We start from the raw sequence: 27,784 nt of genomic DNA, 5'->3' as shown, positions 1-27,784 counted from the left end.
AGTTAATTCACATTTCCCCAGGCACCTAAAGTTTTACACTGTGCTTGAACTTGGGATTCAGAAAAGTTTGTGAATGATTGCTATTTCTCTTACTTTCCTCTTCTTCCTTTTTTCCTCTTGCCCTTTAAATAAAAAATTAAGTTGTTTACATCCTATATTTTTCATAGCCTGGAGTTTGCTGGTTGCATCACTATGGTGCCATTTAATTTTGAGAATTTCTGGAATACAACTCAGATGACTCCTGTATCTTTAGACCTTAACATATGTTTTACAGGTATTCTCTTCCAGTCTTCGGCTTGTCTTTTTATTTTTTTAACAGTGTCTTTTACAGAGCAGAAGTTTTCAGTTTTAATGAAGTTTGACTCATCAGTTTTTTCTTTCATGGATTGTACTTTTGGTATTTTATCTAAAAAGTCATCACCAAACCCAGGGTAACCTAACTTTTCTGCTGTTATCTTCCATGAGCTTTGTAGTTTAGTTTTATAGTTTTAGGTCTGTGATCCATATGTGAAAAATATCAGATCTGTGTTGAAATTCACTTTTTGTGTGTGGATGTCCCACTGTCCCAGCATCATTTGTTGAAAATACCCTTTCTCCATTGAATTGCCTTTGTTCCTTAGTCAGAAGTCAGTTGGCTCTATTTGTATGGGTCTACTTCTGTGCTCTCTTATCAGTCATTTTTAGTTTGCCAACATAACTGATTTAAAGATCTCAAATAGATTTATATTTTTTAAAATTCTTCATATTTGTGTGTCTTCTGGACTCTTCCTCTGAACTCTGATGCTTTGTGTGGTTTGTCTTTTTTGTTCGTTTGCGAACTAAAACAGGCTCATAGCATATTATGTAAAGTACTCCTTTGTTATCAATGTGGTTGCAAACCTTTTTCTCAGTTGGTTTCATCTTTTTATTCTTGCCAGACATTTTGCACATTAAATTTGTCAAAATAGTGTCTTTAGTTGTGAATTTTGAGTTTTTGATCTATGCTTAGGTAAGTCTTCCTTCAGTTCAGTTCAGTTCAGTCGCTCAGCCATGCCCGACTCTTTGCGACCCCATGAATCGCAGCACGCCAGGCCTCCCTGTCCATCACCATCTCCTGGAGTTCACTCAGACTCACGTCCATCGAGTCCGTGATGCCATCCAGCCATCTCATCCTCTGTCATCACCTTCTCCTCCTGCCCCCAATCCCTCCCAGCATCAGAGTCTTTTCCAGTGAGTCAACTCTTCTCATGAGGTGGCCAAAGTACTGGAGTTTCAGCTTTAGCATCATTCCTTTCAAAGAAATCCCAGCGTTGATCTCCTTCAGAATGGACTGGTTGGATCTCCTTGCAGTCCAAGGGACTCTCAAGACTCTTCTCAACCACCACAGTTCAAAAGCATCAATTCTTTGGCGCTCAGCCTTCTTCACAGTCCAACTCTCACATCCATACATGACCACAGGAAAAATCATAGCCTTGACTAGACGGACCTTAGTCGGCAAAGTAATGTCTCTACTTTTGAATGTACTGTCTAGGTTGGTCATAACTTTTCTTCCAAGGAGTAAGCGTCTTTTAATTTAATGGCTGCAGTCACCATCTGCAGTGATTTTGGAGCCCCCCAAAATAAAGTCTGACACTGTTTGCACTGTTTCCCCATCTATTTCCCATGAAGTGATGGGACCGGATGCCATGATCTTCGTTTTCTGAATGTTGAGCTTTAAGCCAACTTTTTCGCTCCTTACTCCCAGTATTTTATTTATCTATTAAAAAATTATCTGGTTTTATGTAGTTATTTTGCATATAATATTTTATTACAAATTAAACACAAGAACAAATAGATTTATTGTTTTTTAAGCATGATGGAATGGTTAAATTTATATTCACCTGTCTACCAGTTTGATCCTGACTGATTTATATAACACATCTTGCAGGATGGGCATCTGATTTTTATATTGAGGTAAAATACACACAGCATAAAATGTGCCATCTTTGTATACATTTTTAAGCGTTCAGTTCAGTGGTATTAAGTACATTCGTGTTGTTGTGCGGTCTTCTCTACCATCCATCTCCAGAGCACTTTCCGTCTTGGAAAACTCAGGCTCTTTGCCCATTCTCCCCTCTCCCTAGCCCTTGACAGCCACTAATCTATTTTCTGTCACTGGGATTTTGGCTACTCTACTTCATAAAACTGAGATTATAGATTATTTGTCCTTTACTGGTTATTGGCTTATTTCGCTTAGCATAGTGTCGTCAAGGTTCACCAGTCAGAATTTCCTGCCTTTTTAAGGCTAGATGATGAATGCTCCATTGTATGTATATTCATTTGTGGAGGGACACTTGGATTGTTTCCATATATTAGCTCTTATGATTAACGTTACTATGAACATTAGGTGTACAAATATCTCTTGGAGACCCTGCTTTGAATTCATTTCTTTAAAATCTCTCTAATGACGTGGTCCTTTCTTTATTGAATTTTTTTTTTAAATTATTTTTAATTGAAGGATAATTGAGTCATTTCTAATGAGGTATATGAACCTAGAGCCTGTTATACAGAGTGAAGTAAAAAAGAGAAAAATAAGTATATATTAACGTGTATATATGGAATCTAGAAAGATGGTACTGATGAATCTATTTGCAGGGCAGCATAACTATATATATTATAATTCCCTGGTAGCTCAGCTGGTAAAGAATCCGCCTGCAATGCAAAAGACCTGGGTTCGATCACTGGGTTGAGAAGATACCCTGGAGAAGGGAAAGGCTACCCACTCCAGTATTCTGACCTGGAGAATTCCATGGACTGTATATAGTTCATGGGGTTGTAAAGAGTCAGACATGACTGAGAGACTTTCACTTTCAGTGGAGATGCAGACATAGAGAACAGAGCTATGGGCATGGGGGAGAAGCAGAGGGTGGGACAAATGGAGAAAGCAGCATGGAAGCATATACGTTACCGTATGTAAAATAGACAGCCAGTGGAAATTTGCTGTATGGCTCAGGGAACTCAAACAGGGGCTCTGTAACAAGCCAGAGGGGCAGGATGGGGTGGGAGCTGTGAGGGAGGTTCAAGAGGAAGGGGACATATGTATACCTGTGGCGAATTCATGTTGATGCACTGCTTTCAGTTCTTTTGGGTGTATCCCCAGAAGCTGAATTTCTGGATCATATGGTAATGCTGTATTTAATTTTTTGAGGTACCAGCATACTGTTTTCCACAATAACTACTATTTTACATTCCCACCAACAGTGCACAAGGGTTCTCACGTCTCTGTCTTCTTGCCAACACTGTTTTTCTGATAGTAGCCATCCTAGTGTATGTGAGGCGGTATATCGTTGTAGTTTTCATCTTTCACTAATGATGTTTGAGTATTTTTTCATGTATTTATCGGTCATTGTATATCTTCTTTGTTGTCCAGTCACTCAGTCGTGTCCAGCTTTTGCAACTTCATGGACTGCAGCACGCCAGTCTTCCCTGTTTCACGGTCTCCTGGAGTTTGCTGAAAGTCATGTCCATTGAATTGATGATGCCCTGATGGTTTAGTCACTAAGTTGTGTCCAACTCTTGTGATCTCAAGGACCTTAGCCTACCAGGCTCCCTCTGTCCATGGGATTTTCCAGGCAGAAATACTGGAGTGGTTTGCCATTTCCTTCTCCAGGGGATCTTCCTGATCCAGGGATCGAACCCAGGTTTCCTGCACTGCAGGCAGATTCTTTACCATCTGAGCTACCAGGTGACGATGCTTTGGAGAAATGTATATTCAAATTCTTGACCCATTTTTTAATTGATTTGTTTTAGAAGTTCCCTATATATACTGGATCTCAACCCCCCATTAGACATATGATTTGCAAATTTCTGCTTTTCTGTGAGTTACCATTTTACTCTGTTGACAGTGTCTTTTGAGGCATAAAATTTAAAAATAGCTGCAACACCTAGGGTGGAAGCACAGAGTCCTAAACACTGAACCACGAGGGAATTCCCTGCTTTCTGGTTTTTATAAGACTGCTGCCTCCTAAATCACATTGTCTAAACTTGCCTGATATGGTCATTTGACCCTTTCCTTGAATGCTCCCATAGATTCTAACACATCACATTTAAATTACTTATCTTTGTCACTGTAAGTGTGAATAAAGCATACATTAGGTTAATATCCATGAAAAACGGGCAAATGAACACCTTACATCTTTTTCGTAATATTTCACCAGTCAGTACATCAGTGCCAAAAGTTCTAGTATCCATCCCAAGGTTTGATGCTGTCTTTTTTAGTCATATAATATTTATAATATCTATCTTTTCTCATTTTCTCATTTGTCTCTTATAGCTTGAAAGCATTTTAAAGCTTTCAAATTGGTAGGTTTATTTTAGTAACCTAAAGTTTAGAAATTAGGATGATATAAACATAGTTTTTCCATGATGATAAGGTCTATAAACATTCTGTCACAAATTTCTAAAAAGCATATTAAGATGGAACCCTATAAATTCCTGATTTCAAACTATATTATAAAACTTTAATAGTCAAAACAGTGTGATATTGGTATAAACACAGGAAAATTGATCAATGGAACACAATAGAGAGCCCAGAGATAAACTCATGTGTATGTGATCAATTAATTTGTAATCAATTAATTTGTAAGAAAAGAGCCAAGAATATATGGTAGGTATTGGGAAACCTGGACAGCCACATGCAAAAGAATGAAACTGAACCACTCTCTTGTACCACACATAAAATTTAACTCAAAGTGGATTAAAGACTTGTATGTAACACCTGAAAGTATAAAACTCCTAGAAGGAAACATAGGAGATGGTACGCTCCTTGACATTGATTGGTCTTGGCAGTTTTTAAATAAGTTTGGGAAACATACACCATACCCATCTAGGAGATCTGTCATGCTCACTGGCATATTAAAGACTCTAAGAATTCCCATAGCAAAGGCCTTTGTCTAACTTTGTTTACTTCAGGGCTTCATATTAATGTGATAAAAGTAGATTGTTTCATGTACTAATCTTGAAGAGCTTATGTTTAAAGAACCAGCTTTAAAGAACAAGTTTAAAGAACAAACTTTAGTAAGTGGTACCCAGCCAGCATTGAGGAAAGTATTATTCTGACTTTGCAGTAGATTAAACAAATAGCGTCTTAATATCTGTTCAAAACAGTGAGATTTGTGCAGGTGTCCCAAAGTGTATAAGAATTTCATTCAGTGGTAACGTTCTCCCCTGCACAGATAAGAGACAAAGGTATAAAGAAGCATTAGGTTGCTTGACAGAGTATGCACAAGATTGAGACAAACTGGAACCAAAATTCCTATGTCCAAACATTTGTTTCTAAGCTGTATTTACAAACAGAATCAAATTGCAAAGTGTACTCCTCCCCCTCAAAAAAAAGCTAACATTTATATGGAACCGCACAGATTCAGGGTTTGGATATTGATTGAACCCTCTGTCTATCTCCAATTCACTAAATAAGAATCTTCATTTATAGAACAAGAGTATTTTATTATTCCTTTTTTCCCCCCTTTAAGGTAAATCTTCAATTAAGCAAGGACTTCTGGTATTTGCTAATTAGAAAACAATAAAGAAGTATATCCCTATATAATTATTACATTGATATTTAAATAAAAATGGCTTAAAAATAGTACAAATAAAAAAACATCAAGTCCATGTTTTTCAGGACAACCACTGATACATGTTAAATGTAGCTAGTTTGAATATAAATTATTTGCTTTTTAACCCAACTGTCAGTAAGGAATAGCAATAACTGAAGATTTTTACTGAATGTATGTGAACTATTTTTCTGCTGATGTGGTATGTTCAGAGAGACATGCCTTCACATGAAGTTTCTCAGGCTTCTCCAAGGAAGGTACCAACTTGTGAATTTTTAAAGCAGTTAAGTGTAGTATTCAGATGCTTTTGTCTTTTACAAAATTAGTAGCTTTGATATGTTTATTTTCGGTGTTAAAAAATGCAGTTTAATCAGTGGTTGCCAAGAATTAGGGTTGTGACTATAGAGGGAAGTGCCATAGAGTCTTTGTGGTGATGGAAAAATTTTGTATCTTGATGATGATGTAGGTTACATGAATTTATACAATCTTTAGTGTGCATACAAAGTGCATAAAAACTGGTGACATCTGAATAAGGTCTGGTCTGTGGTTTAGTTGATAGTATTATACCAAATGTCAATTTCCTGGTTTTGATAATATCCTATGGTTATATGAGATTTTTTTTGAGGGGGAGGAGAAGGGCATATGGGAACTTGGTAGTAGTTTTGCAATTTCTTGTGAAATCTAAAATTATTTCAAAATTAAAAAGTTTTTTAAAATGCTATTTATACTTCTATTCAGGATTCTGGGGCGGTGGTTTAGTTGCTAAGTCATATGTGACTTACAGTCTGCATGGACTGTAGCCTGCCAGGCTCCTCTGGGCATGGGATTCTCCAGGCAAGAATACTGGAGTGGATTGCCATTTCCTTCTCCAGAGGATCTTCCTGAACCAGGGATCGAACCCTGGTCTCCGGCATTGCAGGTGGATTCTTCACCATCTGAGCCACCAGGGAAGTCCAAATGTCTACAGTAGGAGGCATTACAATGTCTTACTTAAGAAAATGGGTTTCAGAGTTGGCTCTGGTTCAAACCCTAACTCAGTTGCTCTTAGCTATGTGAACTTGGGGAAGTTAACTAAATCTATCTGAGCTTCAGTTTCTCCATCTATAACGGGCATAATGATAATACAAATAGCAGCTAACATTTTTTTAGTTTTATATCAATAATATGTGATTAGTTACTGTTTGCACCTTATATAATTTAGCTCAGTTAATTCTGATAACAGTCCTATGTGAAAGGTGCCATTTTAAGATTTTCAAATAGGGAAACTTAGCTCAGAGAAGCTAAGTTACTTGCATAAGGTCACTCACCTAGGAAATGTTGAAACCAAGATTAAAACTCAGTCTGGATTTTCTGTTTCTGACTATACGAAACTAGCTTGTGAAGACCAACGATCCCACCAAGAACAACTAAAAAGAAAATGTATTTGTAAAATTTGTTTGAAGGCATTGTAGACCCACCAAGGGACCCAGGACCTTATAGGTTACCATCTTGAAGTCAAGGGAAGCCTAGAGAAGTCCCCTGGTATTCAGTGTGACCCTTTGCCTTAGGGCATTTGTGAGGTGTGGCTGAGAGACTGAGAAGAAAAGCAGAAAGTGGTCCCAGAGAGTTGAGGAGCTGAACAGACCTTTAGTCTTACAGACCTCAAGGACAAAACTTTCGGTTCAGGCCCCAAAAAGGAGAAGGAAGCTAGGTAAAGCCTGGAGTCCTAGTTGGGGGAGGAGTGAACCTGCCCCTACTCTTAACTGCCTGCCATAAGCTGACTTGAATGCTTTCTGGAGGAAAAGAAAAACATTCTGAACCTCAATAAACAATGCTTGGTACTCAGTCAAAAATCATTAAATATATCAGGCAACCAAACCAAAGTATTCAGAACAGGTATAGGTAGTATAATTATCAGATTGGCTTTTAAAATAACTAAGATTAATATATTCAGGAATTTAAAAGCTATGACAAACCTAGACAGCATATTAAAAACCAGAGCCATCACATTGCCAGCAAAGGTCTGTGTAGTCAAAAGCTATGATTTTTCCATTAGTCATATGTGGGTGTTAGAGTTGGACCACAGAGAAGGCTGAGTTCCAAAGAATTGATGCTCTCAAATTGGGATGCTAGAGAAAAGTCTTGAGAGTCCCTTGGACAAGCAGGGAGATTAAACCTGTCAATCTTAAAGGAAATCAACCCTGAACATTCATTGGAAGGACACGCTGAAGCTGAAGCTCCAGTACTTTGGCCACCTGATGCAAATAACTGACTCATTGGCGAAGACCCTGATGCTGAGAAAGACTGAAGGCAGGAGGAGAAGGGGGCAACGGGATGAGATGGTTGGATAGCATCGCTGACTCGATGGACATGAGTTTGAACAAACTCCAGGAGACAGTGAAGGACAGGGAAACCTGGTGTGCTGCAGTCCATGGGGTTGCAAAGAGTCAGACACGACTTAGTGACTGAACAACAATTTAACAAGACAAAGAACTCCGGCAGGGAATTAAAAGCTATAAAAAGGATCAGATGAGTATTTTCAAACTGAAAGCTTAAAACTGAGATTAAGAATTCAGTAGATGAGTTTGTCAGCAAAACAGATACAGATTAAACAAAAAGGATTAAATATTTTTTGAGAAACAAAGGGTAGAGTTTCTCAGCAGACCAGCACTTAAGGAAATCCTGAAGTGAGTTCTTTAGGCAGAAGGAAAACAATCCCAAATGGAAGCGCAGAAAGAGTATAGAAAGGATGGAAAGGTTAAACTTGTGGGTGTGGGTATATTTAAATGAATATCTTACAGAGTTTCAATTAAATGGAGAATTTAAAAATATTTACATATTTTTGTAACACAAAGTTGGGGCAGGAATAAATGCTGTTAGTGTTCGGTGGTTCTTTCCTTGTCTGGGTGATATTTAAAGTACTGATTTAATTCCAACATTGAACATTGTAGTCTCTAGGGTAATACTATATAAAAGTAATAACATAATATACATAAATAACAAACTACCATGGGGGAAACAAATAATAAAACGTTTAACCCTAAAGCAGGCAAAAAAAGGAAAAGGGACAGAAGAGGACAGGTTGTTCAGATAGGAAATAGTTCAATGGTAGATTTAAATCCACATAGTTACTTACCTGTTAGATGTAAGTAGATGTATATCGATAAAAAATAAACTCAGATCCGATTTTGTCCTCAGAGACCCAGTTACATACAGCATGTGAGAGTTGTAGATTGATGTTTAGAGAAGTTGAGAGAATTCTCTGGCAGTGCAGTGGTTAGGATTCAGCATTTTCACTGCCATGGCCTAAGTTCGATCCTTGGTCAGGGAACCAAGATCTTAAAAGCTGCGTGGTGAGCCAAAAGAAAAAAAAAAAAATTGAAAGTATAGTTGGAAACACAGTATACTGTGCAAACTTAGCTAAACCAGCCCCCGTACTTATGGTATGCTGTGTCTAGCTCCTAATGTGATTGTTAGATTAAAATTCGATGATCTTAAGAGTCTTCAGAAGCACTGCCCTCTGTGTATTAAGTATCCAGTAAATTTAATTATATCTGAAGCACCTTGTTTACAAGCACCTTGTTAACAGAATTTTTCTTTTCTGTTAAAGACATATTTTAATTGAAATATCGTTCACTTATAGTGTTGTGTTAGTTTCAAGTGTACAACAGAGTGAGTCAGTTACACATGTATGTATCCTTTTTCAGATCATTTTCCCGATAAGTTATTGTCAGATATTGAATATAGTCCCCTGTGCTATTCAGTAGGTCTTTGTTGTTTATTTCATATAGAGTAACATGTATTTGTTAATCCCAGATCCCTCGTTTATCTGTCCTCCCCCCCTTTCCCCTACCTTGTTTCTTAAAATAATATTCTTTTTCCGTTTAGAGTTGATGTCCCAAAGATAATGTCTCTTGCATCATTATATACCTGACTCATAGGTTGCTTGACTTTTAAGTAGCTTCCATATGTATACAGTTTTTTAAGCTTTATATTTTCATTTAACTCACTGACCATCAACCTGTTTTATCTTTATTTTAAATCTGCTTTGTGGTGCCTCTGCCTAATGATAATATGTGAATTATTTTATGCTGAAGTAATGTACTTTGAGTATTACTTGTAGAGTTGCCAAACTAAATGACACTCTTCCTTTTTCCCCTGTACTTTTATGAAAATGGTCAAATTCTTCAGAATTATTCTCTCATGAATTGTTATCCATAGAATGAATTTGGACTACCTCCCGCATGTCACTTGTCTTCTAGCATGAGGGCTGTTTGAAGAATAGGTGGGGGGTAATTCTTTATCAAATAGTACCATAGAACTAGTTAGAGAATTTTGTCTGGACATTTTTTGTGTGTGACAGCCTGTTGTACATTGGTTAAACATTAATTGGAGACATCTTAAAAGACTTTTGTTCTTTTCTGCCTTTGATGTTTCATTTAGCTTTTTGGAGAGTCATATTGCTTTTTTGTTGGACTGAAGGAAAGGATTTTAAATGATTATATTGACTTAGATCTGAATCATCTAAAATTAGTTTCCCTAGACCAACCAAAATATAGTTGTAATTTTGGACTGAGTTTGGCCTTCTGCCCATAGGCTAGTGGGTACAGTTGTATATATATATGCCTTCCAGAATTGGCTAGATTTAATGAAGGCTTTTCTTTTGATTTCTTTCTCCTTTAGGACATGTGAATATGAAATTTGCCATAGTTAATTTGGTGGGTAGCAATAAAACCAAATATCTGTGTCCTTTTTTCCTCTGTGTTGAAAATGAGGCTTAATTCTGTAAGTTTTGAAATAATCTTTTTCTTACAAATTTTACCTGATATTAACAAAACTGTGTGAGTGCTTGTAATTTACACAGTAGTTTCTTCATAGCAAGTCATCTGACCTGGACTGTCAAGGAAGTTTGCTACTAGAGATGGAAGGCAGAGCTCGCTGACTTTGGTTACACTGGTGTTTTCATTACTATTCATTTCTCTTTGAACAGGTCATTCCTTTCAACAGCTGTACTCTTTCACTGAGCAATTGTCATGAGTGCCAAGGAGTAGGAAAGTGAAATCCCAGATTAATGATAGCCATGTTGTATTGTTTAATAGGCAGTGAAATCAACTGTGCAGACCATCACTGTTGGAGGCGTGAGCACATCACAGTTTAAGACAATTATTCCTCTGGCAACTGCTCCCAATGTCCAGCAGATTCAAGTGCCTGGAAGCAAGTTTCATTATGTCCGACTTGTTACTGCCACAACAGCCAGTAGCTCAACCCAGCCAGTTAGTCAGAATCCCAGTACAAACACTCAGCCTCTCCAGCAAGGTTGGTAACCGTTTTTTTTAAAAAACAGTAATGAATGTTTTAAACCTTATCATAGGAAGTGATCCTTTTCTTGCTGAAATCCTGATTAAGCAGGCATTTCAGCTGAGAGTTGAATCAGCAGCTGTTGCAGGAGGCAGTGAAATAGAATATATCCCAGTTGTATATAACTATAGTATTTCGTTCTGCTAGAAACTGAGACAGTGCGCTGTAATACCAGATGATTATTTATCAGTTTGTGGGTAGCCATTTGATTGCTGATTTAAAAACCTACCATTATGCCAGTGGGATTGATTTAAAGGGAACCAAATTATTTATAATCTTTTTTTCTAAGCTGCAAAGCTGTCTAAATTACATAGGGCTTGGGGTCAGTTGAAATGACCAGTAGGCAAGGTATAAATGGTTAGTATGTACTTCATCTTTTATGTACTTTGAATGTATAATTGATAATGAAAATCAGTTAAAATGTCATTTTGCTCAATTGTATTTTTCCTGGCAAGTATTCCTGTTAGTAGTCCTACTTCTGTTTGTACTTAATCCTTCAAGCTGCCTGATGTACATACACAAGTTCACACATGTAACCTTTATCCATGTTTATCTACTTGTTAAAAAATGGAAACAGAAAGGATCAGGACAGCTTATATTGAGGGTCTAATTTTTTTCCTGGGAAGATCACTGCATATTCCATCAGTGTCAAATGGCAGGTGAATGATCTGTTGTTTATTGGATGTAGCTAGACGGATTAAAGACCATTTGTTTGCTCCTTCATTTTTATTAAGGGATCAGAGGGTTGGAGCAAAAGAAAGTCTTTTATTATTATAGTGTTCTTAATGAGAGGAAAAATGACATTTGCATGTACTGGTGACTAAGGGAGTCACGTTTATATTCTCATTAGGAAGTGCTGCTCAGTGCTACAGTTTTCTTAAATATCATAACAATATAAAGCAGTCACTAGATACAGTTGGTTATATTTTATGTTTGTGTGTTTATATGTACTCAAATATGCTGAGCTTCCAGTGTGACTTAACGCTGATTGATTCATCATCGAGACTAAGTCTTTGGTGTGAGCAGAAGAGGAAGCTGAAGATCTAGGGAGAGTAGAGGAGTGGGTTGGGTGTTCCTAATTCTGGTGTGTGTACGGGTTCCTTCTTTCCCCACCGTACCTCTGTCTCTCTGCTTCCCTCTGCTTCTCTGTTCTCTTTGCCTCCTTGCGGTTCCTCACCCCCTCCTGCTTCCCCACAGCTTCCTTTTTTGCTTTCCTTCAGTCTCTCCATCCGCTCCCTGCATCTCCTTCACGTCTATCTATTCCCTCTTTCCCCCTACTTGCATACATATCCCACCCATGCTGTTTCCCTTCTATTCACCCAGTTTTCCTCTCTTTGTCTTTCTCTCCTATCCCATGGAAGATCTGGGTGTATGTAAAAGATATTTTTTTCGTAGGAATAGCAAATTAATACGGGTATTTTTGTTAGAGATATACGAAATAGTCACTCTAGTTCATGAAACATGCTTAAATCTTTCTAAAGGCTTAATTCCTTTAAAAGCCAAAGGGAACTGGCTTATCTTGTCCATTTTCCCATCAAAGCCATATAGACACCAGTAGTCAAAGGTTCTGCCATGTTAATTGCTGGCTGGATGGCAGATAGCACAATAGAAGGACCCAGAAGATTGCTTGGTTAATTAACCTCTTTAGAATATAATCTACAGTCTTGGTGAGGGAGGAAATCGATTTAAGAAACTAAAAGCCGTCAAAGCAGGTATGGTTTCTGAAGTTTTGAAGGAGACTATTCTAAAAGGATTGTTCAGAATTCCTATTGAAGACCAAAACATTAAAGATTATGCCAGCTTCTGTGAAAGCTGCAGTAGGGATAATGTGGGACCATGCTCAAAAGTTGAGGAGGAGAAATCTAGACTGTCGCCTAAGACATGTAACATCAATATGACCACACCCCGCCATGAATATTTTATCATGTTCTATTTTTCTGGCCACTGTGTTTTCTGTTTTCTCCATTCTCCAGATTTCAGTTAAAACCCAGCATGCAGATGCCAAGCTAATGTAATCCTAGAGATCCCAAGTTTTCTAGCTCTGTGTGTGTACATGTGTGCGTGCTAGTGTGTGCAGGCATGTGTGTGCGCACACGTGGGGACATTTCCACTGTCCTAATCCAAATGAGATCCACTCAAGTCTCCTGTGGGAGGTGAATAAGGGCAAGAGGCACAGTCCTTCCCTGTCATCTCACAGCTCACCAGGAAAGTCCCTGCGTTTCTGTGCACTTGCCTCCAAATCACTGCTGGCACACTCATGGAGCAGTGACCAGCGTCGCCTTTTCAAGGAACAGGTGGTATAGAGAGCCCCCTCTTCAGTGTCCCAGGCGTGAATTCAGGCTTTTAATTTTTTAATTCATCTTTTAATTCTTCATAGTATCGCTGAGACCAGTCTAACCTGTATTAAAATCAAATCAGAATAGGAAACAGTTTCAGCTCGGGTGTCAGACGTCACTGCTCCTGTAATTCTTGGTCATACACTTTTTTCGTATAGCAACTTGATCGAGATGCAGTGCAGATCTGCCATAGGATTGACCCTTATGTCAAACACAGGACAGTTCAGTGATGTTTAGTATATTGAGAGACAGCGCAGCCCCCGCACTGACCATGCACTCTTTCTGGAGGTCTCTCCCTTTTCCACCTCCCCCCTCCTCCCTAATTTGTTACCTTGCTGCGGAGGCCTGCGCCCTTTCAGATCAGAGTACTCTCTCTGTCTCATGTTCTTCCAGGGCTCTCAACTTTTTGTCTTCAGCCATCACGCCTCCCATCCCAAACAAAAGTAAAAAAAAGACAAAAACAAAGAAAACCCTCTTAGCATTGTTAACAGCCTTTTTGTGCAAGGAAGTCTGTTTTTTACTGTTCAGAACAGTTTGTCTCAGTGTCCACAGCAGCTTATTATCTCAGCCTCTCTCTCATCGCAGGCTCTAGGCCTTTGGTGTAAATGAGACCTGAAGGGTGCCCTCTCTGTCTTCTCAGATCCCTCCTGGAGACTGTGGGAGTGGCAGCAGGCTTGACTGGAACTTGTGCGACTTTTGATCGAAACATGCAGGTCTAGTGCAGCCTGCCTCCTGCATTTCATCGTCTCACGCCATTTCTCCACGTTGGCTTTCATCTTCCCTTCCGATCAGCGCATCCTTGAATGTTTCGCGCTAATGGCCACCATTTTCCCTTTCACTTGAGGGTTCCAGGATGGCTGACTCTTCTTCCCTGTGCTTACGTCTCTCTCCCTCCTTTCCCTGCCACCCTGACTTCTCAGCTTTTCCCTCCTTTCCGTTCCCAGTGCCGTCACCCAGGCCAGGCTCTCCGGCTCTGTACTCTCCTAACTTCCTCTGCTCCTCTCAGCTCTGTTGGGTTTTACATGCTGCTGCCACGAACAGCTTCCCTTGGTGCACTTCCAGTAATGTTTCTTTACGTCACGATGCTCAGAGACTTCTGATTGCCTACTGAATTAAAAATACAGATGAAGTATATAGATCTGTGCCCTGACATTCAAAACCTTCAACAAAACAGCCAGAGTCAGCCTTCTTTTTTTTTTTCTTTGCCAGCACTAGCCTACTTTTAGGAGAAGGAAATGGCAACCCACTCCAGTGTTCTTGCCCTGAGAATCCCAGGGACAGGGGGAGCCTGGTGGGTTGCCATCTCTGGGGTCGCACAGAGTCGGACATGACTGAAGCGACTTAGCAGCAGCAGCAGCAGCCTACTTTTAATCCCTAGTCCCAGCCAGACTTGTCTGTTTCCAAGCATTTTGTGAAGAGAAGCTTCAAATGCGAAGTTTCCCAGAGTCAGGCCCCCCACTTGTCAGGCTCTGCCTCTGTGGCGACCTCCCTCCTCCAGTGTGCATGCTCGCCCTGCAGCCTGGCTGTCGGTTCTGACCCATCTCAGGCTCCGTCTTCCAGTCTCTGTGCTCGCCCTGCAGCCTGGCTGTTGGTCAGGACCCATCTCAGGCTTTGTCCTCCAGGACCCATCTCAGGCTCTGTCCTCCAGTCTGCGTGCCTGCTCTGCAGCCTGGCCATCGGTCAGGACCTGTCTTAGGCTCCGTCTTCCAGTCTGCGTGCTCGCCCTTGAGTCTGGCCGTCGGTCAGGACCCATCTCAGGCTCCGTCCTCCAGTCTGCGTGCCCGCTCTGCAGCCTGGCCGTAGGTCAGGACCTATCTTAGGCTCCGTCTTCCAGTCTGCGTGCCCGCCCTGCAGCCTGGCCATTGGTCAGGACCCATCTCAGGCTCCGTCCTCCAGTCTGCATGCCCGCTCTGCAGCCTGGCCGTCGATCAGGACCCATCTCAGGCTCCGTCTTCCAGTCTCTGTGCCCGCCCTGCAGCCTGGCCGTCGATCAGGACCCATCTCAGGCTCCGTCTTCCAGTCTCTGTGCCCGCCCTGCAGCCTGGCTGTTGGTCAGGACCCATCTTAGGCTTTGTCCTCCGGGACCCATCTCAGGCTCTGACCTCCAGGCTGCGTGCCTGCCCTGCAGCCTGGCCGTCGGTCAGGACCCATCTCAGGCTCCGTCCTCCAGTCTGCATGCCTGCCCTGCAGCCTGGCCATTGGTCAGGACCCATCTCAGGCTCTGTCCTCCATAGGATGCAGCTTCTCCCGTTCCCATCCCCCGCCAGGCAGATGTATGTTCCGTCTCCTCTGGACTCCCACAGTGCTATCTCTTTTTTTAAAATTAATTTTTATTTTGAGTACTTGTCTAATCTGCTCTGCTTGAATGTAATAATCTCTCTGAGCAAGTGTCTTGCACTGTAGTTTCCCTGGAACACTGTCCACAATGACATTTGTGTAGCAGTAAGGGTTGTAACAACACCAGTAACAAAAATGGCTACTAACATGTATTGAGCACTTGCTGTTTGTTGAGCATTGTTCTAATAAATTTTCATAAATTAACATATTTAATCCTCTTACCCCGTAAGGGAGATACTATGCCTACACTGCAGGCGAGGATACAGGAAAGAGAACTTAAGTAGTGAGAAAGCAGCAGGATTGGGGTTTGAACCCCCCAGTCTTAACTTATGACTTAGGAGACTATGTTCATTTTTTTTTAATTTATTTTTTTATTGAAGTGTAGTTGAATTAAGGGGACGATATTATTAACCTTCCTGCTATGCTGCCTTTTCGTAATACTCTGTAAATAATGAATTGTACAAGAATGATATTTTCTCTGGCTTGAAGATAAACACAGAGGTAGAAATAGATAGAACAGCATGGTAATCCACGCTCCTGAATGGCAGTTTTTAATTTATGCATCATTTCATCTGACTGGATTTAGCAGTGAATCTACGTAGCCTCCAAATACAGGTTGAAATATTTTCAGGAGAATATCTTAAACGACAGACAATCCCTCATAGAGCAGGCAGACTAGAGCTACCTTAGATAAAAGTTCCCCGGTACATGGGTTAAAGAATTTTGAAAATAACTCTCTTGGTTAAAGATTATTCCAAATAGGAAACCAGTGGAATTATTTAAGCTTTTTCATGAGGATATTCGGAAGGAACTAAGTATCTTAAATGTTTTAAACAACTATTTTCTGTAAATAAACTGTCTTTTTCCTCCCTCCTTTTTTACAAAGCTAAACCAGTTGTTGTTAACACCACCCCAGTGCGGATGTCCGTCCCACTTGTCTCAGCGCAGACAGTCAAACAAGTGAGTGTCACGCCGCTTCTTTCAGTCTCTCCCAAACAGAAGTTTACCTCTAGAATGGAAAGTTAAGAAAAGATTTATTTATGTATTTTTATTAAAGCAGAGTTGATATACAATATTATATGTTACAGGTGTACAGTATAGTGACTCACAGTTTGTAACAGTATACTCCATTTCTAGTTACTATAAAATGTTGGGTATACTCCCTGTGTTGTACAGTTCCCTATATTGTACAACACAGCTTATTTCTGTATAATGGTTTGGACCTTTTAATCCCCTAAGTCTAAGAGATTTCAACTGAATTGAGAAGCTATGAAATTTATTTTTGTGGTCCCTGATACACTGCCTTTCTTTGTAGGTTGTTCCAAAACCGATCAATCCAACTTCTCAGATAGTCACCACCAGCCAGCCACAGCAGCGGCTCATCATGCCTGCCACCCCACTGCCACAAATCCAGCCAAACCTCACGAACCTGCCACCAGGCACTGTGCTGGCGCCAGCCCCAGGAACAGGGAATGTGGGCTACGCAGTGCTTCCTGCTCAGTATGTGACTCAGGTATGGGCAGAAAATCCAGTCACTGCATTTCAAAAAGCTTGTGTGTGTGTGTGTGTGTGTGTGTGTGTGTGTGTGTGTGTGTGTGTGTGTGTGTGTGTGCTCAGTTGACTGTTGGCTACTCCATGGACTGTAGCCCTCCGGGCTTCGCTGTCCATGGGATTCTCCAGGTGAGAATACTGGAGTGGGTTGTCATTTCCTACTCCAGGGGATCTTCTCGACCCAGGGATTGAACCCACATCTCCTGCTTTGGCAGGCAGGTTCTTTACCCCTGCGCCACCTGGGAAGTCTCCTTGGAAAGGTTAATCAGGTCTAAGATGTCTAGCATTGTCACATTCTAAAACTACTCAAAAACATGTAACTCAGTGTTAAGACTCTTTGCAAAACCTTGACATGTTAATAAAAACTTTCAAGTTTATTTTTATATATCTTTAGCATTTAGATATGTACAATGCAAGTCAGGTATACAAGTCAGACAGTTTGGAGCTGAGAACAGTTTGGTGGGAGGGCGAGATCATGTAGATAGAAGGGAAAGTAGTTTGAGTCAAGATGAGCCGTCCCAGTGAGTTTAGAAAGGGCTGTGACTGTAATGAAGAAGGTGCCACTGACTTGTTCTTAGAAAATAGACTGTGAGATGTGTTTCCAGGTGATGTATCTGGTAGCGGTCTGTCTAGACCTGGTCATCTTTAGATGACAGCTGTAGATGGCATCTGGTTATCTTTGGCATCAGAGCCACATTGTCTAGTTGGCTGGCTTTCATTAGGAGTGCTGCTTTCTAGGAAGCAGATAGAAGTTTTCCTTTTCATGTAAGAATCAATCCCTGGTATCTCAGATGGTAAAGAATCTGCCTGCAATTGAGGAGACTCAGGTTCTATCCCTGGGTTAGGAAGATCCTCTGGAGAAGTGGGTGGTCCAGTATTCTTGCCTGGAGAATTCCATGGCTGGAGGAACCTGGTGGGCTACAGTCCATAGGGTCGCAAAGAGTCAGACATAACAGAGCAGTTAACACTTCCACTTTTCTAAGCTGTTGTTCAGTTTTGATGTATTCAGATTATAAGAGAGAGAGGCAAATTTTTCTCTGTACTTTAAAGAAATGAACTTTAGAGTATAATTTCTGGCCACTGGTTGAAAAAATTAGTATTCAGTATTTTTATCATTATATCTCTTTTCTTATATTTAGAATCAGTATGAAATAGAAACTTAATTATTATGCATATCACTTCTCATTCTCTATAACTTGTGATAAATGACCCCAGTGTATTTGCAAGTAGATGCATTGCATTTTTCTTGCTGATACAAGTTACTATAGTATTTTCAGGACATTCATCAAGAATTTTCTAATTTTGCTACAATTATTCCTCTGTGAAAGAATTTCTTCCGTTTGTGCCCTGTAGTACTTTAAAATGTTCACATTGTTTTTTTACCTCTGGTATTAGTTTTGGGTCTTTAGAAGAGTTCCATGAGGTAGTAAGTATTTTTGTATGAAATTTTCCATTCTGTTATTCCAATTTTAAGAGGTGATTTTATGCTTCTTCCCCATCATTATATTTAGGAATATTGTCCATTTTTGTAAACAGGGTCTGAAATTACCTTTCTTTATATGTAGCTACAGCAGTCTTCCTATGTGTCTATAGCAAGCAACTCTAACTTCACCGGAACACCTGGTATCCAGACCCAGGCAAGGCTTCCGTTCAATGGGTGAGTGAGTTATTTGAATGTGTTTTAAGTTGTTGCATCAGGTTAAATGCAGCATCAAATATCCATACGTATTTCAAAATACATGTATGTGATTTTTCTCCCCTCAAAGCCATGTGAGCATGTCCCTGCAGTACTTTTTATTTTGTAATACTTTAAACAGAAAAGTTGCAGGAATAGTCAGAGAACTCCCAAATTATCTTTTACTCCCATTCACCAATTCAGCCGCAGGTGTTTTGTTATTTTCTTTCTGTCTGTCTTCTCTCTTTCTCTATCTCCTCCTGAATATGTCTTAAAAATTATATTACCTAGTTTTTAAATTATTGTTTAGAGCCTTGCTTTGGCAAGTTTTTTAAAAAATCCATTAATTGCTGTCTTTATAATGCTGGTTGAGAAGCTTTAGTTAGTTACATGGGACCAGTCTTCCCCTTCTCTCCCCTCCTGAATTCCAACCTCACACACCCTTTTCTACTTAGTACATTTTATAATTGAATCTCAAAAGAGTTGAGGAGACTTCAACTTTAGTTCTCTTAGAGGAGAGAGTACTTTTTGTGGATTGTTCTTTAGAAACTGCTGATAACTTCCTTTTCTCTGTTTTAGTCCATATCTTGGCTTTATCTTTCTTTTCACATTACAACTTGCTTTTTGAATTTAATGTATATGCAACAACATAGCAAATTTTTATTAGAGGTGGATATATTTGTTAACCTTTATTTTAGGAGGAATTTACAGGTTATACACTTTTCTAATTTTACATAGTTACCTTCGATTGATTAAAATGTGTATTTTTGTGTGTGTCTCTATAGCATAATCCCATCAGAGTCTGCCAGTCGGCCCAGAAAGCCCTGTAATTGTACAAAATCGCTGTGTTTGAAATTGTAAGTCTTTCTGCAACTGTTTCCTCATTTGATATAACTGAAAATGCTTTAAAAAATAAATGGAGCTAACAAAATTCTTAGCAGACCGATTTCGTAAGTCCTAAGTAAACAGCCAAGTGCATGCTGGAGCACATATGGTAGTGCACAGACATTCTCAGTTGGGAAGAAAGAAGCAGTTTTAGGGTCTCTGCCACAGGGGAGGCACAGCAGCATGAGACAGACCTGGTCTCTGTCCTTACTAAGACGTCTGAACTTATTTAGGTCTCCTAAGTGAGATGGTACTCTTGAGTAGTCTTTTAAATTGCTGATTAATTTGCTTGTTAGTACTGAACTAAGAGGTTTGACACGAAACAGTTATATGAAAAGCAATGGTCTTATGAGGGTTTAGAATCCAGAGAAACATGACAATAGTTTAAGTGAGCAGGTTCCCATGTTTTTCCTTTTTGTGACTTTGAAATAACTTACTTTGAGTGCATAAGGTCACATAGCTCTTCTATTGACAGCGGTTACTACTGGACCTAAGTTTATAAACCAAAATTCTAGAGGTTGGGGGCTTTACCTTTGAGCCCTGTCTTATAGTTGACAATCAGTGTATGTTGTCAACTCTGTAAGTAAGTGGCTCAGAGTGCATTTCTAAAGTGCTTTACTGCATGTATAATGCTATTAAATAAGATAATTTCTAGCTTCGTGTTTCTTTAAACAATGACTTTTTTGTGTGACTTACACTGATTTTTACATTCCAGATATTGTGATTGCTTTGCAAATGGTGAATTTTGCAACAACTGCAATTGCACTAATTGTTATAATAACTTGGAACACGAAAATGAAAGGCAAAAAGCAATAAAGGTGATTATTTTTTATTTCTTTTATCTGACAAGTTTCTTGCTTCACCTGTTTTTTGTTGAGCTCAAGTATTTTACAAAGAAAGTTAATTCCCTTTGCAGAGTTGAAGTTTAATCTACTGTGATTTAACATGGCTTGATATCTGATCTGTTTTGATAGGCATGCCTTGACAGAAATCCAGAAGCTTTTAAGCCTAAGATAGGGAAAGGGAAGGAGGGAGAATCTGATCGACGTCACAGCAAAGGATGTAATTGCAAACGATCAGGATGTCTTAAGAACTACTGTGAATGCTATGAGGTGAGATGGCTTGGGAAAAATGATCTAACCATCTTTTGAAAATAACTTGAGAAAGGGCATACAAAGAAATTTATTGTGGGACTTAACCTGGTGATCCAGTGGTTAAGACTGCATGCTTCCACTGCAGGGGACGCAGGTTCAATCCCTGGTTGGGGAACTAGGATCCCGCATGCCTCACAGCACAGCCAAAAAAAAAAAATGTTGGGAAATTACTTTGCTTTTGCAGTTTCAAAATACTGCAGTTGGAAAAGTCAGCCTTAATTTGAGGAAGACCTGCCTTCTGGCTTCCCAAGCAGGACTTTGGAGGAACAATATCTTCATTTTGTCATTACAGTTTGGGGTCTCATTGGCAGCTTTATCAGCTCATAACTTCTTGTACCTGGAAGTATGCAAACCATAGTACCAGTTTATGGATTTTCAATAAAAATAACATCAAAGTGGATGAAAAGTCTGTAGTAGTGGTTCTTCACTGAGAGGTATTACTACACAGTTTCTCCCCCAGAAATTTTTTGGAAAAATATGTGGATAACAAAATAGCCTGCATTCCAGGGTGCAGTCCCGAGAGTGTAGCCTTATCCTGCCCCAAATGCCACTAGTGCTCTGTTGAAGAACTTTGTAAAAAACCAAATTGTGTTAGGAGGTTTGCCTTGTGAGCATAAAAGTAGGTAAGGAGGAATATGTAGTTGCTGGATAAGGTTACGGAACTACTGAAGGGTTTGGGGTATCCAGAGGGGAAAGTAGGGTGGGAGAGGTATTCATAATAAAAATAGTATCTGTGAAATCCCTTTAATGTGATACTGTGTGTGTGTGTTTGCATAAGTGGGAGGTCACCAACGTGTTCATGGTGATTTGACTGAGGTGGCTGGATTATGGATGACCTTTATTTTTTAGTATTGTAATGTATCATATTTTTTAGAACGAATATATGGTATTCATACCAGGAAGAAAACCTATATAGTGAGAAAATTGGTATGGAAGGCCTCAACCATAGTGTAGCCACTCTCAGAATGGCCAACAATACTGGACCTGTCTACATGCAGAGCTGGCCCGTTGGGTGTTGCTAGCAAGAGATGTTTCCATTTTATCTTCTGTCAGTTGACCAGCTAACTCTGTAATAATGTGTTGATCACGGAATCTACTGTAGTGATGCCCTGTGGTTTTTGTTTTGTCTCTGTTTTTATTGGCGTTGAGCTGCTTTACAACGTTGTGTTCATTTCTGCAGTACAGCCAAGTGGAATGAGCTGTAATACGTACACATGTGTCCCCCCCTCTGTCACCACGGAGCACTGAGTAGAGTTCCCTGTGCTGGATCGTTGGTTCTCCTTCTCTCTTGGTTTTGATTTGGAAGCTTTTCTTTTGTAAATCTTTTAGGCAAAAATAATGTGTTCCTCAATATGCAAGTGCATTGGCTGTAAGAATTTTGAAGAAAGCCCAGAAAGAAAGACGCTGATGCACTTGGCAGATGCAGCTGAAGTCAGGGTGCAGCAGCAGACGGCAGCGAAGACCAAGTTATCCTCCCAGATTTCGGACTTGCTGACCAGGCCAACACCAGCTTTGAATAGCGGAGGAGGAAAGTAAGTTGACATTTTAATACCTTTCTATAGTCTGATGTATTCATTTCTGATAAAGTTTCTCTTGTGGGGCAGAATTGGGCTCCTATTTTTGGTTGTTGCAAACCTGACTTTTCTGCTTTCTACCATTAATTACTTGTGAAGGAATATAAAAGTAACAGAAAAATCACTGTCATATATAGTTGTAAAATGCACAGTACTGTTTTAGGTCACTAGGCTTATTAATTGGATTTCTTCCTACTAAGATGAGGTAATTATGTAATTTGACAAACCCTGAAGAAAAACAAAATTTTTGTATCTCTTACTGGTTGTGTTGTTATTCATCTTTATTCCCATTCTTACCTTCTCTTGCCTTTCCCGTGCCCCCCTGGCACTTTGCCCACCTCACTGGAGCCGCTCAAATACTGTATTATTGAAGCTCCTCCTTTTCTTAGACTGCCGAGCTCTGGAGCAGGAAAGCTGGGGCCCTACACTCAGGCCAGTCAGAGTTTTACAGTTACCGGTGCGCTCGTGGTTTGTGACTGTGACAGGCACTTCATCTCCCTGAGCCTCACCTCAGTCTTCTTTTCTTCACCGTCACCCTTTTCATGTGGCTGTGAGGAGCCAAGGAGAGTTTGGCAGGCCCAATGCAACAGTCTGCTGATTTGAATTTGTATTTGAGTCTGTAAGAGGTTAACTTGAATTATCAAATGGAATGAGCCTTGCAAATGGAATTTTATTTAAAATGCCTAAGTTGAAATAAGATCCAATTTATAAAACTTATAAAAGTAAGGCTTTTGTACAATATATTTTGGATATTAATTCTAGAGAACTCTTAATGCTGCTGCTAAGTCGCTTCAGTTGTGTCTGACTCTGTGCAACCCCATAGACGGCAGCCCATCAGGCTCCCCCGTCCCTGGGATTCTCCAGGCAAGAACACTGAGTGGGTTGCCATTTCCTTCTCCAATGCATGAAAGTGAAAAGTGAAGTCGCTCAGTTGTGTCCGACTCTTCGCGACCCCATGGACTGCAGCCCACCAGGCTCCTCCATCCGTGGGATTTTCCAGGCAAGAGTACTGGAGTCGGGTGCCATCGCCTTCTCCGAGAGAACTCTTATAACTGGCATATAATCAGCAAGAGGTTCTTGGACTGACTGAAGTAGAAATGGCAGACACCTTCATGAGAGGTGCCACAGGGGGTCCTTTCTGATCCCAGTATACCTTTAGCTGATTAAATCTAATCTCGCCTGTTAGTCACTCAGTCGTGTCCAACTCTGCTTACTACATGGGCAGCAGGCCACCAGGCTCCTCTGTCCATGGGATTCTCCGGGCAAGAATACTAGAGTGGGTAGCCTTTCCCTTCTCCAGGGGATCTTCCAACCCAGGATTGAACTGGTCTCCTGCATTGCAGGCAGATCCTTTACCACTGAGCCACCAGGGAAGCCCAATCTAATATCGATGGGGAGATTAAAGATAATGCTATGCTAAAACATTTACAGGTAATTTTTAAACTCTGAAAAATGTTTGTTATTATGAAGTGTGAAAGAACACAAAATTATACACTATAATCAAAACTTAAGTACAGAGACTTCCCCAGTGTGGTTATGACTTCATGCTTCCATTATAGGGGGCAAGAGTTCAATCCCTGGTCAGGGAACAGAGATCCCACATGCCACGTAGCACAGCCAAAAGAAAAAAAACACTAAGTCTAAGAAAAACTGTATTAAAAACCCCTACTAGCATGTTAATAGGCTTTTGTCTTTGAGTGGCGAAAATTTGAATTTTTTTCTTTCCATTTACTCTCCTATAGTTTCCAAATACTATATAATGAATGCTACTATTATACATGATTACTTAATTATACAATATTATTATAATATTAACTTTAGTATTTGAAGATATTTTCTAATTTAAAATTAGAAGTTTTAGTATTTTAATTCTATTAAAAAAATTTCCATGCAAGTGTATAGCAGCCGAAATCCTGTACCCTGTCTTATCATAGTGGGCCTTCATTTCTGACTTCATTCATTTGGTGGTCCCTTTGATCAGTGACTGCTCACTTACAGGTTGTTTAGTGGTTAGAGCAGGTTACCTGATTTTTGTCTCTTAGGCTTTAAGACTTGGTTCCATATAGCTAGCCTCAGGATGGATTCCTGAGTTAATACTCAATAGTTTAGGTCTTTATGACTGAAATTTCCTGTACAGAACAGCATCTGTGTCCCCATTGTTTTGTTTTTGTTATGGAATAATGGTAAATTTTGGTGTGGTTTTTTTTACAAAAACATTATAAGGGACCATACGAAAGAGCTTTATTTTCTGTGTTGTCCAGGAGATGACAGTGCTTTCAGTTTCCAACGTGACACATTTCATTCATTGAGCAAATATTCATGGAGTGTCTTTGTATGTCAGGCACTGCTCTCAGAAGTGCAGAAACAAGAGTAAGTAAAACAAAAACTGCACTCAGAGCTTACATTCCTGAATCAGGAGGACTTTTGTTATAGCAGTAGCCCGTCAACATGTAGAATTACATCACTCAGTTAACCAGGTAATCTTGTCTAGGTCAATGTATTTTACATCAACTGTTATATTTTTAAAATATGACATTCTTTGGGATGTGCTTGTGTTCATGGCACAAACTGTGATGTTCACTGTGCCAGCTGAATCATGAAAGTGTAGACGGAGTTGTCCAGGTGAATGTCAGCCACTTCTGCCGATATTCAACACCACCATCATCTCTCTCTTTCTCAAAAATCATTGCAGGTTGCCATTTACGTTTGTCACTAAGGAAGTAGCTGAAGCCACGTGTAACTGCCTTCTTGCCCAGGCGGAGCAGGCAGACAAGAAGGGAAAATCAAAGGCAGCTGCTGAACGGATGATACTTGAGGAATTTGGGCGATGCTTAATGAGTGTCATCAACTCTGCAGGAAAAGCAAAAAGTGACCCTTGTGCCATGAATTGCTAACTCGTGCACAAAAAAACTGCTAAATGGAACTGTACAGAAAATTGAAGGTTCAGGGACACTTGATTTTTCTGGAAATAGCTTGATAATTATTGTATTGTTAATTCAGTCCTTGAGACCTGAAATTATATTGATGGAGAAGAAATTTTAAATAAGGAAATTAGTACATTTTAAATCTTAGTTAAATCTGCTTATGCCCCTTCTAAATTGAATTTTTCTTCATTGTATTATATGTTTTTAATTTGCTTGGGTTTCTTAAGAACTAGATGTTCTATCCTTCTGATTCTATTGACAAAGAACATTTATAAATTACTATTATATAATTTATAATGTATGGCGTTGTATGACTTTATTCCAGTACAAAAAGCCAAAGTAGTACTGGTATTACCCAGTCATTCTTTGGTACTAGCAGATAGAATGTCTGTATAAACAAATTCTCACAAAACATATTCAAATGACATTTTGTGTTTAGAAAAGGATTATCTTTTTAAGAAAAATCAACTTTTTAGGGTGAATCCTGGAATAATATCCTGTTGTCAACTTTGGGAATTGTCAGAAGGGGAAATCATTTGTAGGTACACTTCTAAAATAAAAGAGTTATTTTGCTTTTTTAAAAAACATAAAAGTGTTAAGGGACAGAAAATAATTCTCAAAAGATGGACAATTTGTTTCTACAATAAGGAGTGACTAAGAAAGGTTCTGAGATATTTCCATTTTCTTTCAGAGAGGTGGTATGTATTTGAAATAATAAATTGCCAGTGATTAAGGGGTACTATTAAAATGAATGGTGCATATAGAAGTAAACATATTATTATTATGTAGTGATAAAGTAGAACCTTACATAATTATCAGGTATGAAATTTGGCTTGGATGGAGAAATAAAGGTTATTGAAGCTCTAAGAGATGAATTTAGAGGAGGATTTTTCATCTATCCATACAGTTCTCTTTATAGACTTTTGAACTATGAGGTTTCAAACCAATGTATGGCTCTTACTTGATTTACTGAAAGGGGCCTCCTAACAAAGCTTTCAGAATTATAGTGGGGTTTCTTTTTATAAGGGAAGCTTAATATGGCATTATTTTTAGCCAGTGATTTGGTAAGCCTACAGTATGAATGTTTTCATATAATTACTAAAATAACATGAATCATTTTCAGTAATTCAGAATTCAAAAGCTTTATGAATTTAACAGCCTGTTATAATAGGACTCTCGATTTTATGATGAGAAAACATGTTGGAGTTCAGGCATTTTGTTAGGTACCTTAATCCTCAGTAATTAGTAGAATATGATTATTACATTTCCTACAAGGAATCTATAGTTGTATGTATTAAGTGTGTATATATGTTCATATGAACATGCAAGATATAGGCAATAGAAATTAAGCAATCCAAAAGAAGATTCCGTTATTAAGTATCTTCCTTTTGAAATCTGGATTTATAAAGTCATAGTGCAGTAACTTTAAATGTAGATAGTGCCGACATTCTTAGCACCTCACTCTAGTATGTTTAATTAAAATTTGTATAAATGTAAATTAGTGTAAGAGGATAAAGTAATATCTAATCAAGTTATTTTTCAAAAGATTACAATACCTTTTTGGTCTACACCTAAACTATGTTCATTTTGTACATATTCTGTGTTTAATTCTAATTGCACCTTTGTGATGTGTATTTATATACAGTGTGCATAATATGTTTGTGAAATTTGGATTACAATTGTAGATTATGTATGATGGCATTGCTTGAGAATGTTTTGCTTGTAAAAATTTGAAGGTGCAATCAAATGCTACTAGTTTTTCTGATTTTCAAGAAGCTATCTAAAGTATTAAGCCTTTTCCTTCCTGTGTAGTACTTACTAAACAACTTTTTGTATTTAGGCATTTGCATCAAATTGCTGAACAAGATTAATATCCACATTAATTCAACAATTTTAAAAGACTATTTGGGGAGGGTTGGGTATATAATTTTTTAGCTCTATTTACATCCCAAAGTAGAAAGATAAAATTTATATTTACTAGAGCTATTCAAAGAATACACTTTTCTATATTGTAAAAACAGGAACAGCAAAGTAAATCATACAGAAAATAAACATTTATACTATTCTGTAAAAAAAAGGTTTTGCATTTTTTTCTTTAATAGTACCACTTTTAACTACTGAGCATGCAAGAAACCTTTAAAAATACCTGATATTAAATAAACTTGACATTACTTCTGAAGGCACACAACGGAAAAATAAATCTATCATTTTGCCCAGTTATCATGAACATAAATTGCTGTGAAATGAGAATATCTTATTTCCACTATTCTTTTAAAGAGAAACTCAATCTACTCTCTTTCCTCTTCATGTTTGATGTTCTTATGGAGAGCACCTTTCTTAATATTCTTTTCTCAAGAACTGTAGGTCTTACCTCTGGACTGTATGGGAAAACAGAAACTTAATGTTGCAGGTAATAAAAGAAGCAGAGCAGTGACATTGGG

The 27,784-nt window shown here is 39.0% G+C and overlaps 1 protein-coding gene across 22 annotated transcripts in view; it reads left to right on the top strand.

Moving 5' to 3' along the window:
* Window positions 1–27,420, top strand: part of LIN54 (lin-54 DREAM MuvB core complex component) — an 83,750-nt gene extending 56,330 nt beyond the window's left edge. For 19 of the 22 annotated variants that reach the window (XM_060417362.1, XM_060417358.1, XM_060417351.1 and 16 more), the window contains 9 exons: window positions 10,649–10,865; window positions 16,467–16,540; window positions 16,896–17,093; window positions 18,697–18,788; window positions 19,592–19,663; window positions 20,407–20,509; window positions 20,666–20,803; window positions 22,175–22,377; window positions 25,112–27,420. In XM_060417362.1, the coding sequence (XP_060273345.1) occupies window positions 10,649–10,865; window positions 16,467–16,540; window positions 16,896–17,093; window positions 18,697–18,788; window positions 19,592–19,663; window positions 20,407–20,509; window positions 20,666–20,803; window positions 22,175–22,377; window positions 25,112–25,313 (1,299 nt within the window). In that variant the 3' untranslated portion in view covers window positions 25,314–27,420. The remainder of the gene's footprint in view (window positions 1–10,648; window positions 10,866–16,466; window positions 16,541–16,895; window positions 17,094–18,696; window positions 18,789–19,591; window positions 19,664–20,406; window positions 20,510–20,665; window positions 20,804–22,174; window positions 22,378–25,111) is intronic. The other 3 variants (XM_060417355.1, XM_060417356.1, XM_060417357.1) reach the window with 1 other exon arrangement.
* The last annotated feature ends 364 nt before the right edge of the window (window positions 27,421–27,784 follow it).

This window comes from Ovis aries, chromosome 6, assembly GCF_016772045.2.
Source record: "Ovis aries strain OAR_USU_Benz2616 breed Rambouillet chromosome 6, ARS-UI_Ramb_v3.0, whole genome shotgun sequence".
In the NCBI taxonomy this organism is placed as follows: domain Eukaryota; kingdom Metazoa; phylum Chordata; class Mammalia; order Artiodactyla; family Bovidae; genus Ovis; species Ovis aries.
This window is presented reverse-complemented; position numbering and strand designations above follow the sequence as displayed.